This window comes from Neolamprologus multifasciatus, chromosome 22 (assembly GCF_963576455.1).
Source record: "Neolamprologus multifasciatus chromosome 22, fNeoMul1.2, whole genome shotgun sequence".
Lineage (NCBI taxonomy): Eukaryota > Metazoa > Chordata > Actinopteri > Cichliformes > Cichlidae > Neolamprologus > Neolamprologus multifasciatus.
In genome coordinates, this window is record NC_140459.1 from 9,119,560 (window position 1) to 9,134,158 (window position 14,599).

The window sequence follows — 14,599 nt, forward strand, 5'->3', positions numbered from 1 at the left end:
TTTAAATTTCTCTTTGTATTTTTTCTTTCTTTTACTAGTGAAGAGATGTAGTGTGAACAGTTATACAGTCTAAATATCCCATATGGGTCGTGTGAAATGGTATTTTCAGTTTCATTCAGTTGAAGTAAAGAATGTTGAATATTTCTAAGTGTGCTGTTTTGAACCAAGATGTCACAGTATGATCAGTGCTGTAATTTTTGACAGTCACTGTATCAATGTTATTTTTGAGTCTCTTGAATAAAGTTTTTGACCTGCAAGTGCTAATTTCTTTAGTTATTGGGGTAAAATGGGTAATGTTAATAGGAAGGTGTTTGCCAATTCAGTAACCTAATTTAATGTTAATGGAAACTAACATTACCTCAAATTGTTTAGTTATAATTGTTGTTTAACTGAATCTTGACGTCAGAGGCCTTAAATAGAATGTTTTGTATTGTCCTGTAACATTTTTCAAAAGAAACAGTCAAATTTCTTTGCTGTGATTGATTCCAGAGAACACGGAAGAACTGACATTATTTAACTCTTTGTATTTTTTCTTTCTTTTACTAGTGAAGAGATGTAGTGTGAACAGTTATACAGTCTAAATATCCCATATGGGTCGTGTGAAATGGTATTTTCAGTTTCATTCAGTTGAAGTAAAGAATGTTGAATATTTCTAAGTGTGCTGTTTTGAACCAAGATGTCACAGTATGATCAGTGCTGTAATTTTTGACAGTCACTGTATCAATGTTATTTTTGAGTCTCTTGAATAAAGTTTTTGACCTGCAAGTGCTAATTTCTTTAGTTATTGGGGTAAAATGGGTAATGTTAATAGGAAGGTGTTTGCCAATTCAGTAACCTAATTTAATGTTAATGGAAACTAACATTACCTCAAATTGTTTAGTTATAATTGTTGTTTAACTGAATCTTGACGTCAGAGGCCTTAAATAGAATGTTTTGTATTGTCCTGTAACATTTTTCAAAAGAAACAGTCAAATTTCTTTGCTGTGATTGATTCCAGAGAACACGGAAGAACTGACATTATTTAACTGTTGATTTATATAGATTCAGTGGAGGAGTAATGTCAGTTTAATTCTTTACCTACTGTCAATGCAGTGAAATTGGACATTTTGTTTTGAAAGGTTACTGGTGGATGCCATCTTGGAAGAGAATAATACAATCTGTTATAAGGCCTCCATTTGAAAATTGTGTATTTGATACTAGAATATAATAGCAAAATGTAATTTGAAGATAACATGTAGTATTTAAGTGACCAAGTAGTATTGGGTAAAAGTTATTGAATAGTGTTGGGATAAAGTGAAAAAATTGTGAAGGATTAAAATATTCCAAGAGCTCAAATTACTTCATCAAAACATGTTTAAGTCACATTTTATCAACACAAATTGCACAGGTTTATTGAACATGAATAAATTGTGTTAATTTAACTCAATTGTTTAAGTTGCTGCCAAAGCAAAACATCTGTGTGCAACAAATGTCCACCATTGAATTAAGTAAATCCAACAACATATTTTTTTCAGTGTAGTTGTGAGTTCAGCTCACATGTTGATTAATCGAAGAAATGAATATTTTAGACATCAAATCTCTGTTTGTTGAAAACTTTTTCATCTCTTCTGTGTAATTATTAAAGTATTAAATCACTTCCTTTTCTTCTATGATGTTTTGTGTCTTTATTTCCACATAAACTGATGAAGCAGTAGTGATGGACTGCCTGACAGATGAGGTCAGCAGGAGTCTCTGTGAACTGTGATGTTTGTTGATGACACTGTGATATGTAGTGAGAGTAGTGAGCAGGTGAGGTGGAGGTGTGCTTTGGAGAGAAGATACAGCTTCTCTCCAACTATGAAAACTTTGACATGAAGTCAGAGGTTCAGGACCAAACCACAGTAACTCCAGCAGCTGAGTCTGCTGCAATAAACCATCTACAGATTACATCATTGGTTTCATGTCTCCTTGTTGTAAAATATGCCAACAAGGAGATATATGTGTGTAGACTCATTTAAGAACTGGGAAAACGTTGATGTATGAGTCATGTCTCAGTGTCCTGACTTACAATAACAAAACTGAATTTATTTGCTTCTTCTTGTGTGTGACAAAAATGCTGTTTTCCAGAGAAGCTGGTTATGTTTTATAATCGTTTGGCTCTCAGTCACAGAGGATTCATAGAAAACAAGAGAAACACACAGAGCTTCTACACAAAGTCAGTAAGAGTGTGTCCAGATTCCTAAACCATGACGTCTGCATGTTATGAATGTTCGTGGCAGTGCTCCATGGCCAGTGTTGGGGAGTAACGGAATACATAAACATACATAAACGGAATACCGTTACGTATTTAAAATACAAAATATGAGTAACTGTATTCCGTTACAGTTACCGTTTAAAAAGGTGGTATTTAGAATACAGTTACTTTGTTGAAATAAATGGATTACACTGCAGTACTTTCCTGTTTCATATTGTGGCGGGTCAGGCCTGTTTGGGTTTTGTTTGACAGCTACGTTCTGTTGTTCCAGGTGGCAGTGTTACGGTTGCCATGGTTACAGGGTGCCGCTCTCTGTCTCTGTGTGTTTCCTGGGTGAGAGAGGCCTTTTTGTTGTTGTTGTGCTAAGCTAATAGGCAGAATGCTACAGGTATAGCTCTAAAGAATGTAGCATCATAGGCAGTGTAGTCCGTGCTGCAGGGAGAATGGACTGCCATACCCGTTATGTGTCTGTGAGCGAGGGAGGGAGAAAAAGAAAAAGTACGAGCTGTCATCGAGCAAAAACGGGAGCTGGAAGCATGTAAATATAATAATAACCACTGCAGCCAAGAAGAGAGCCTGACGAGCCCAGCTGTAAGTAAGCTATTAAGACTCGACTGTACACCGTGTTCGTGTTTTCCTCCAAAAACAATAAGTTCCGTTGGAGCAGCCTTTCAATGCCTCTCTCTGTCTCTCGCTAGCAAAGTTGACCCAGACAACAAAGTAAAGCTATTTTTCAGCTACCAGCCCGACACAGAACCCGACGTATTAGCCAGAGGTCCCTTTACTACGTTCAGAGCCGCGGACCTTCAGTAAAAGTAATAAATCACACAGCAATAGTACATTGTAAGAGCCAAAGTCGATGTTTATGTTTTGCCTTTTTGTTATGGTGGCACAGGTGTATAGCCTTACCTGTGTCTCCGGTGATGGCATGTGGGTGTGGTCACAATCTATTTACCTGATCTCGGTGTTCGCAGCAGGTGTTGTTGGGTGAGTGGTTTGTGGGCAAACTTTTCTGTTGACCGTTTTTTGGCACATCAGTTAATCCATGCGCTATTTGTTAATTGATTGAAAGCGCAAACATTTGTTTTTGTTTCGTTCTTAAAATAAATGCGCAAAGTACAAGTACGACTCATTATGGATTATTGGAGGCGCGTCACAGGGACACAACCTACTCAGCCGGCCGCGGCTTTATATACGGATGAAAGTCGCAACAACATTCATGTAGTTGTAAAGAGCATGATAATATATTAAGTAATCCAAAGTATTCAGAATACGTTACTCTCATTGAGTAACGTAACGGAATACGTTACAGAATACATTTTGGGGCATGTAATACATTTTAAAAGTAACCTTCCCAACACTGTCCATGGCTTATGTCATGTGCATGCTCACCATTTTTCCTTCAGCTGGATCCTGTGACAAGAGTTTATTACTCAAGCTAGGTCATGCATATTTAGGCAAAAATTATGAGTGACCACATGTGCCAAATCTTGGATGCAGTTCTACTACGACTCTAATAATAATAATCATTATAATAATTTGGGTTTAGAGCCCTCATACATATAAATACAGGAGATGACCATGTGAATTTAGACTCCGTCAGTATCAGAACAGAGCAACCAGAAGTTAACTTTGACGTCTGCACGTCAGAACGTACAACATACGTTGTGCACTGCAATGAGGAAGCTGGTTTAGAGCTGTTACTCCTGATCTGCATCATTTGACATCCACAGGAGTCATGCTATACCACAAATTTTAAATTTACATCACAGGGTTGTGTAGGATTAAGGACTTGGACTTGCGTTCTGATTAACCACAGTTCCAGTCTCATATTACTCAGCCTAATGTGGACATAAAGTCTCATCTGCACTGTCTGCTCTGGAGAAACATGACTGTATGAAATTGATATTTGAGGGCTGAGAGGAAAGACTTCTTTGAAAGATATTTTAATGGATCTCTAAATAAAATAAGTGTGAAATTGGTGTAAAAAGCATGTTGACGAATGTGTTATTGTTTAAGGTAAAAGAGAAAAAGAGGAAAAACCCGTATTATTAGTAAACCTGTTCAAAGAATATTGCACTGTTACTAGGCTGTACTTTATTGAAGCGTAATACATTCACTAAATAAAGGTTAAACGAGCTGAAAGGATACCAAGCTTCCCTTGTTTTTTCAAATGTATGTGAGCTCTGTTTATTTTCTCTGTTTCACTTTTGTAATTTTTCCTTAGAAGAGACTAATAATTAAAGAGGAAACAAATATTCTTTTTACCCCAGGACTGATATACTGATGAAGAGCTGAGCATCAGCATAGAGCACTCAGGTGTGTGTTAACAGAATATTACACCTCCCAGGAGGAAATTCATCCCAAAGCCAGATGGTGCAATGCTCTGAAAAACTGCAAATCCCCCAATAGCTACACCTCAAACTTAATGACAGTTGAATTAGAAAAGGGCTGAACAATTTCTTTTTTCAATGGTTACCAGGAGAAAACCATTGTTCTCTTTCTCTGTGTATTTGCACAGCAGCAGATCTACAACAGAATGGCTGAAAAACAATTGAACGTTTGAATGGGCCAGCCATGAAGTCCAGATTCGATTTAATTTAAATGTTGTGGCAGAACCGTGAGAGAGCTGTGCACAAGAGAAACTTAGGATAACTTGATGATCCAAAGCAACATTGTGTGATGTAGAAGAGTGGGTCAAAAATCCTTCACAATGATGAGAGAGACTGATAACATCATATAGAAAACTCCCTCGCTGAAACACATTCAGTTTAATTTTCCCAAACTTCTTACTACTTTCAGTATTGCTTTGTCATTCATGTTTGTGTGATGGAGGTCACACACATGGTGTGTAAAACAGCCACACGAAGGATGTTGCAACACAGACTTCAGAGCAGCTGACTGCTGTTTCTTATGGGCTCATCATGATTCACTCAGGTTAACAGCTGGATGTGGTACAGCTGTGACAACTGAAGCCATCCACGTGATCTTAATTCGGTCATTCCTGATCACCTGAGCTGGCGTCACCCATTGTGGCTTCCAGGCCACATATCAGCACAAATGTTTCTTTATACTATACCGTATTGCCTGTTGTATTGGGTGCAAAAAATTAGGGCTGGGCAATGTGTGGAAAATCTCAAATCAGAACATTTCTTTTTTGCTGTATCACGATATATGTAAATAACCTAAAAAAAAACAAAACCCAAGTGTTATTTTCACCCATATAGTGGCTAAAATCATCGAGTATATTCAATGTATCGCCCACCCCTACTAGAAATATCTTCAAATACAGGAAGCTATCTGGGCAAAGCGATCTGGAACACGGAAAGTAGAATATCTAAACAAATGTAACCAGCTAACATCAAACACAGGTTATACTTTATTTATCTTCTGTGTTTTTTCACTACTGGTTTGTACACGCATACAGAAAGACAGTACTATGACTCCACTTCAAATTGGGAAATGATGATATGATACATAATATTGAGACACACTATTCTAATCTACTATTACATTCTTTGTAAATTTACAGCAAATGAAATGAAGCACAAATTCAAAGGTTTTTTGTTTTTTTTAATTTGTTTTATTTTTTTAATTTGTGGTTTGCTGCTAACTCAAAATGTCCTGTTTTAATTGGACATTTGAGTTAAGAAGCACCAAATTCCAACAACACTTCCCTCATGGTGCTTTATATTGTAACGTCAAGACCCTACAATAATGCATACAAACTCCAACCCCCTAGAGCAAGCACTTTGGCGACAGTGGGAAGGAAAAACTCACTTTGAAAAGAGAGAAACCTCCGGCAGACCCAGGCTCTGGGATGGGGTGGCCATCTGCCTCGGCCAGTTGGTGATGAGGGAAGGAAGTTGGGATAAGAAGAGTGGTTCTTTTTAACCACTCTGGTTTTAAAATTAAACTTAGATGCCAAATTTAAAGGAATATTTTAAGCCACTTTAAGAGTTTTGTCACATAGTCGCATGCACGTGTCAGTTCAATTTTAGCGTGCACACGAGAAAGCCCTAAAGATGATGTTTTGGCTCCTCAGTTTGGCGTGTTTTTTGAAGCTGCTGACAATTTCCTTGTCAACCTCCAGGCTGCTCGACTTCATTGAGAATACTGGAGAAGGCCACTTTTCCTTAAGTTCGTTGTACACTGTCAGGGAGAGTTGTTCAATGTTCTCCAAGGACATTTTGTAGTTTTTGGACAAGATTTTGATCCAGATCTTATGGGAAAGCTTCTGTATAATAAAATCAGATGTTTCTGGATCCATTGTATCATTTTCTTGGCTCATAGCGTGCATTACCAGATCTTTAGTGACATTTTTCACCACTTCCTTGTACTCTTTCCTATTTTTAGAGACACTGAGGACTCTTCTTGGTAATGACAACAGGCGTTTGGTGAAGGCTGGGACAGTAATATTATCAAGCTGTTCCCTCAGATTAAAAATCAAATGTTTTTCCTTGCAGTTATGTGCTTTGCAAAGATCCTTGAGAATGGCCTTGTCTAGATTTTTCAGCCGTTTTGGGGACAGATCCAAATGTTTCTGCTTGATTTCAGGCCAGATTTTCTCAATCAGGCCATCGCTGATGCAGTCAGGAGTGAGGCGCTCTGTGAAGAGCTTGTATTTAGAGGAGACTTTTTCTATGGCCTGTGAAACCACCAACTGGATCAGTCTGTTGACGCGCAACTTTTCCCCACTCAGACAATCAGATGCCAGACTGATGTCAGAAGGACCTAAATCTGAGCCAGACAAACAAGACTTTATTTTATCAAAGTCTTGTTTTTCAGCTGTGAAGATTTTCTTCTGTGTCGTCCCAGATGCTTCCTGATGATCCAGTGTAAAACTTTCTCTCTTTTCACTCTGTGGGTGCAGAGCTTTCATCGCCTCCTCCAGTTTCTTCTGTTCTTTTTTAAATGCTTCGTTTGCTTCCTTAAATTTTGTTATGGCCTCTTTAAGTTTTTCTTTTGTGTCGTTCACCACTTTCTGCTCTTCCAGGAGTTTCTTCTTTCCTTCCTCCAGGACCTTTTTCTCCTGCTCCAGATTCTCTCTCTGTGTTTGTTCTTTCCACATAGTTTCTTTCAGATTTCCTTCATGTTTCTGAAACTGCGTGAGCTCGGCAGTCAGACTTTCTTTCTCCTGTTTCAGGATCAGGATTTCACTGTCCCTCTGCTGAAACAGCTCTTTAAGACGGTTCATCTCAAGGTCAAAGTTTCTGGTCTTTTCCTGATATGAACAGGCCTGATCCCCTTTTTCTTTGGTGGCACTGCTCATTTGAACTGGGCATGAAGCTGATTGATCAGTGAGTTCTCCAGCTTGGATCTCATTTTGGTCCGGCTTGGTGCGTATCATTGAAATTTGGGCATTCAGCTGTTTGAGTGTCTCAGACATAGTGTTTTCGAAGGCTTTCCTAGCCTGAATAAAGTTGTCGAATTTACTCTGTGGGAGAGTGCATACAAATTTTGGTTTTCCTTTCTGGTAGCTCATTTTTGATATTTAACTGTGAAACAAATCTACCGTGGTACAATGAGTCAGATATTCAGATATGAATCAGGGTTTAAAGTTGTCTGTAGCAGAACAAAAGTTCGTCTAGAGACTTGCTCGTGACTGGAGGTAAGGAACGTGCTTGTCTAGTGTGCAGGTTCACCTGGCAATTTATGGACTTGTGTTGACTGTGACGTCAGGCCTGATTCTCTTTCCTTTGACGTCTTAGACAGGCCCCGCCCACTGGCTCGTTGAAAATAAGTCCCGCCCACAAAGAACAGGCTCTCAGAATTTTACAATGAAATTCATACATCAATTAGAAATTTGTTTGTTTGTTTGTTTTTGTTTTTTGTTTTTAAATTTTGATTCATCTCTCTTCTACATTTACCCTAAAACTATTTTCACCCCTGACACAGAAGCTCTTCTCTGTGGTAGAAAACCTTAATTTTCACGCTCTCTTCACTTCCATCAGCCCCTCTCACATCTTTTTACCCACTATTTGCTACACAGATCCTCTGCAGGATTGATGCACGCAAAAATCACCCTTTTGACCTTCTGCCCACAGAGAGGAGGTTCAGGTCAGTTCAAACCAACACTAACAGGCTCCAAAGCTGTGAAGACCCTCATTAAACACTCACATTTTACAGCGTCACACGACTGTGGGTCATTATGACCGTGTCATGCAGGTGTACGCGGCGGGACTCGGAGACCTGTTGCTTACGTATAAGGTAGGAACGATCATATTTAGTACAAGCAGGCGAACTGCGCTGATTTTTTTTACTATGGAAAAAAATTATGTCTTCGTTTTTTGTGTTATATATTGAAATAAGATGACTTCTCTTGTGTTTAGAAAATAATGCAGTTTTTCTTAATCAATCTTAAAAGCAGCTATTTGCTGTTTTGTGTTGCATCCAGACCTACTGCTGCCTCCGTGGGTGTCTTTATCTGAGCGTCCCTTTAGCCTCCACTATGACGCTCTTGTTAGCAACATTAAACTTTCAAGGCTGTTTACAATCAGACAAAAAGTCTCAGTTTTGAGCGTAATCAGCTTTTAGTTATTCTGACCTCACCACAGCGCCATCTGTTCAACACGACGTCTGTGTGCAGGCTCATGACCGTCATGGCACACGTATTAAACACATGAGAGAGATGCTGATTCATCACAGCCATAAATATCTTAAAAATGAAGATATTTCCCTGTGTTCAGGTACCACATTTAGTGTTAATTTTATTCAGTCATCCAGTGTTTGTTTAGCTCGTTCAAATATAAAAAACAAAAACAAAATACAACTTTTTTTACTTTAATCTTAGTTCAAAGTTCAGTACGTGTACTGGCCTCGTACAGTAAACATTCAGCATTAATGAGGCATTTTAATACAAAAACCTGCGAGGCAGTGTTTGAATCCACGTTTTTTCATGTTGTAGGCTCAGTGTTTGTTGTTAAACTTTAACCTATTCCCTGCAATAAAAATACACATTTGTTAAAATTTTCTATTTGTTATTTGTTTGTTTTTACTAGATTTACTTTAGATTTTAATGTAAGCCATTAACTTCTGTGTTGAAATACCGTCAGTTAATGTTAAAGGGGCGGCTGTCAGGCGTGTACGCGTGTGAAATACCTCAATGTGCCTTTAAGACGGCCCTGCAAACATGGGCGGGTCAGACTGTAGGAGGTGTTTTTAAACGCTGAACTTTGGCCGTTGCTTTCGTTTGTGTCAGAACTGCTGCTTGAATCGTAATCAGCTGTCAATGTTAACGTGTAGCGGTATCAGAGGCACGCAGAGACACGGGTGAACATGTCAGGTACTCGGACCAAGTTTAAATACAACTGCTGGGACTTCTTCTTCACTTGTGTGGGCCTGCCGCTGTTCATGCTTGACATTGTTTTGGATGTGCTGGCTGCTGTGTCCTTTTATAAGGAAAGGGCCTACGTGTACCTCGGTGTGCTGCTGCTGTTTCTCCTGGGCTCGTCACTGCTCACTCAGGCTTACAGCTGGCTTTGGTACAGCTATGACGAGTTTGAGAGGAAGACAAAGGTCGAGAAGCTGCCGTCCCCGAGGCAGCTCAAGCTGCTCCACGTATTTCAGCTGGGAATCTACTTCAGGTAGTTTTTTTTTCCAATAATAATAACTCAAGTGTAAAGTGCCTGTTTTTGTTTTTGAAGTAGGTGTAAGCAGGGAATACTTAAAAAGTTCAGCTTATCTAAGGGTGCCACCCGGATCGTCCCATACAGGAAATGCTGACTGACAGTCTGCGGTTAGTGTACTACAATGTTGTGCACCTGACTGTCTGCTGTAATAAACTATCCACAGATTAAATTTTTGGTTTCGTTTCGCCCTGCTTTAAATATGTCTGTGTGTAAACCCGTAGTTGAGACCTGGGAAATATCTGAAACATGAGTCATGCCTCAGTTTTCTGGTTTACAATAGCTGAGCTGATGAGGTAATGCAGCTCCTTCCTGTCTCCATGCTGAGTGGGTGAACCTGATATTATTTGGATTGTAGTTTTCTTCTCTCGTGCATGCTTCCTTAGAAATTTAATGCAGCATATTTGACGGGGGGATTCAGTCTAACTGGTTATGTTTCATATTTTCCTGTTTCGCAGGCATGCAGGAGTCCTGGAAATGGCCGTGCAAAGCTTCTACAAGAAGATCCCCGACCCTGAGAAGGATGCCAGCCGACATACGGGTTCCTCTGCAGATGAACAGGAGCCTGATTCCGAGAGCATAGCCGTGTCGTTGAACCACGATCTGAGCATGTTACGAATCATAGAGACGTTTGCAGAGAGCGCCCCGCAGCTCACGCTCATGCTCACCATCATTCTGCAGCAGGGCCACCCGGATCTTATTACAGGTGCAATTCTTAATGGACACGTGTTCTGTATATCTGTGTGCTTTTTTTGTTTATAAGTTCATTTATAACTTTATACAGTGGCTTGCAAAAGTATTCGACCCCCTTAAACTTTTCCACATTTTGTCACATTACAGCCACAAGCATGAATCAATTTTATTGGAATTCCACGTGAAAGACCAACACAAAGTGGTGTACACGTGAGAACTGGAATGAAAATCATACATGATTCCAAACATTTTTTACAAATGAATAACTGTAAAGTGGGGTGTGCGTAATTATTCAGCCCCCTGAGTCAATACTTTGTAGAACCACCTTTTGCTGCAATTACAGCTGCCAGTCTTTTAGGGTCTGTCTCTACCAGCTTTGCACATCTAGAGACTGAAATCCTTGCCCATTCTTCTTTGCAAAACAGCTCCAGCGCAGTCAGATTAGATGGACAGCGTTTGTGAACAGCAGTTTTCAGATCTTGCCACAGATTCTCGATTGGATTTAGATCTGGACTTTGACTGGGCCATTCTAACACATGGATATGTTTTGTTTTAAACCATCCCATTGTTGCCCTGGCTTTATGTTTAGGGTCGTTGTCTTGTTTGAAGGTGAACCTCCACCCCAGTCTCAAGTCTTTTGCAGACTCCAGGAGGTTTCCTTCCAAGATTTCCCTGTATTTGGCTCCATCCATCTTCCCATCAACTCTGACCAGCTTCCCTGTTCCTGCTGAAGAGAAGCACCCCCAGAGCATGATGCTGCCACCCCCATATTTGACAGTGGGGATGGTGTGTTCAGAGTGATGTGCAGTGTTAGTTTTCTGCCACACATAGCGTTTTGCATTTTGACCAAAAAGTTCCATTTTGGTCTCATCTGACCAGAGCACCATCTTCCACATGTTTGCTGTGTCCCCCACATGGCTTGTGGCAAACTGCAAACAGGACTTCTTATGGTTTTCTGTTAACAATGGCTTTCTTCTTGCCACTCTTCCATAAAGGCCAACTTTGTGCAGTGCAGCGCTCTCCTTGTTCGGCCTGTGAGTTTAGGTGGACGGCCTTGTCTTGGTAGGTTTACAGTTGTGCCATACTCCTTCCATTTCTGAATGATGGCTTGAACAGTGCTCCGTGGGATGTTCAAGGCTTGGGAAATGTTTTTGTAGCCTAAGCCTGCTTTAGATTTCTCAATAACTTTATCCCTGACCTGTCTGGTGTGTTCTTTGGACTTCATGGTGTTGTTGCTCCCAATATTCTCTTAGACAACCTCTGAGGCCGTCACAGAGCAGCTGTATTTGTACTGACATTAGATTACACACAGGTGCACTCTATTTAGTCATTAGCACTCATGAGGCATGTCTATGGGCAACTGACTGCACTCTGACCAAAGGGGGCTGAATAATTACGCACACCCCACTTTGCAGTTATTTATTTGTAAAAAATGTTTGGAATCATGTATGATTTCCGTTCCACTTCTCACGTGTACACCACTTTGTGTTGGTCTTTCACGTGGAATTCCAATAAAATGGATTTTTGATCTCCTTTGCATAATTCATTGAGGGAAAACCTTTAACGGCTTCTAACCACGTGTGATATTGTCATTGTTGGAATTTCCCCCTGGCTTCAGTAAATGCACTAATGTTATCTTACATTAAAAGTTTGGTGATTCTGAGGTGATCAGGTTGGAATACTTTCCAGATTTTTTCGTCTTCATACAGAATCACCTGGCTTAACAAGATTTCTCAGTCATTTCTGGACTTTCTAACGCTGCCTCTCGTTTCCCTCAGTGTTGAAGGCCGTCGGCTCGGCCTCGGCTATCGCCTTCACTGTGACGACCTACCATCGCTCGCTGCGCTCTTTCCTGCCTGACAAGGAGAAGCAGCAAATAACCTCATCAGTCATCTACTTCATCTGGAACCTGGTTCTCATCTCTTCTCGTCTCACTGCTCTCGCTCTTTTCGCCTCCGTGCTGCCCTGCTTCATCTTCACCCACTTCATCTGCTCTTGGCTGGTTTTATTCTTCTTCGCTTGGCGATCCAAGACAGACTTCATGGATAGCCCTTGTGGAGAATGGCTTTATCGAGCTACTGTTGGCCTCATTTGGTATTTTGACTGGTTTAATGTGGCCGAGGGGAAGACGCGGTACAGGACTGCGCTCTATCACGGGTATATACTGACTGATATTTGCATCCTCTGTGCTGTGTGGTGCTGGAAGATGAGTACAGATCCTCCTGATTTTGTGATAGAGCCCACGTACGCTTTAATCACAGCTGTCTGTGTTGTTGCAGTTTACATCCTCGGTCTAATACTTAAAGTTATTTATTATAAAGTCTTCCACCCAAACCTTGACAGAGATGAGCAGCAACCTGTAGATGAGGTGGACTTCCGCATGATGAGATCTACAACAGAAGTCTCAGCACACTACAATAAAAGAATGAGGAAGCTGGCCAAGAATTTCTACTCATGACCTGCATCATTTGACATCCACAGGATGTGGAGGCTACAAAGAGACTCAGTCACACAGATGTCATGAAACCAGCTACTTTTTAAAGCTACATCATAAAGGCTGCGTGATATTGTGGATCACCTGCTTCCTAACCAATCACCGATACATTCTCACAAGGCATTTCTCAACTTAGTTTGGAGACAAATTCTTAAAAGCACTTTCTGCTCTTCATTAAGTGGTTCTACCGTCTAACAAAACATTTCTAGACATCAGTCTTGTTTTCCTTTAAAAGGACAGGCTTTCAGGTCAGTAACACGCATGTTTGAAACAGTTATAGAGACTTTTTTGAAATATTATTGCACTGCTTTTTTTTCTGAAGAATATAACAGTGTAAAAAATTAATTTAAAAAATATATTTTCTTTATTATAACAAAGCAATATTCTAACAATGTTGCACTATTGTAAACTGTACTTTACTCAAGTCTAAAGTACAAATGTTCTGTTTTACAGAATTAATAAGATAACTCTTTATTGTCATTGCACAGTCCTACATAGTACAGTAGTACAATGAAATTGGAAAACTGTCCTACGTCGGCACTACATATAACACAACACGACACGATATGACACATCACAACGCAACACAAACAACACAACACAGTATAATAACTTAGTAATAAAATGAGTTGCCTTAAAATCCCCAGACAGCCTCTATGGACCTGAAATCTTGATTTCTTGAGCAATAGAGCACCTCTCTCTCCTAATACAGATTTATTCTGGTTTAGGTTTGAAACATGCGATACGACTGACATTTTTGAATAATATAGATGGTTCAGTGTCAGACTGTTTTACTACAGTGTTTGCCAAGATCACTTGGACTGATGTGGATATAACAACGCATCTAAAATACGTTAAGGCTGCTACATGGTGAAAAGATGCCAATGCCTCCCGTTTGACTCCCAGTGTTAATGACCTTTACCCTCAATAATGTAATTGTTTTATTTTTTATGTTAAGCAAACTTGGATTTCAAAAGGTGTATGAAGCTACAAAACATATTTATGTCACATAGTGCCTACTTAAGTTTGTTTATGTGTTTAAGTTAATTTATTAATCTATTGTAACAGAATTCCCAACTTTGGGATAAAGTGTATTTTGTCTAAGAATATTATTATTATTGTTAGTTTTAATGGAAATAAATCCTTGTATGACATGACTATTCTGCAGTGGGTTATTTATGATTATGTGGTCAATTATTTATTTTTTAAATGGCTGAAAAACATAATATTAGGTTTAAAGCTATATGAAACAATAGTTTAAAGCTTTGTCGGTCACTTTCAGTTCTGTGTGCAAATGAATCCAATCAAAAGGAGACATTTTATTATAAATTAAACACACTTTAAACACACAAGAAGAAACAAATTCTATTGTAACTTATTTTATATAATGAATACATTTTGGTGTATGTTGGAACAAACAACACTTCTTTATCTTAAACTGTAATTTCATTATTTTAGTTGTACAAAATACTATTGAGTTGTGCTCTTATATTAGAGATCATGTATCGGAATTTCAGGAGTGCGACCACGCCTCCAAACACGCTCCTTCCG

General features: G+C 39.4%; 1 protein-coding gene across 1 annotated transcript; it reads left to right on the forward strand.

Moving 5' to 3' along the window:
- The first annotated feature begins 8,831 nt into the window (after positions 1–8,831).
- LOC146492904 (XK-related protein 8-like) lies at positions 8,832–14,202 on the forward strand. The gene is made up of 3 exons (XM_085147548.1): positions 8,832–9,819; positions 10,320–10,567; positions 12,333–14,202. The coding sequence occupies exons 1-3, from the start codon at positions 9,512–9,514 to the stop codon at positions 13,010–13,012; spliced, it is 1,236 nt and encodes a 411-aa protein (XP_085003674.1). The 5' UTR covers positions 8,832–9,511; the 3' UTR covers positions 13,013–14,202.
- Positions 14,203–14,599: the final 397 nt, after the last annotated feature.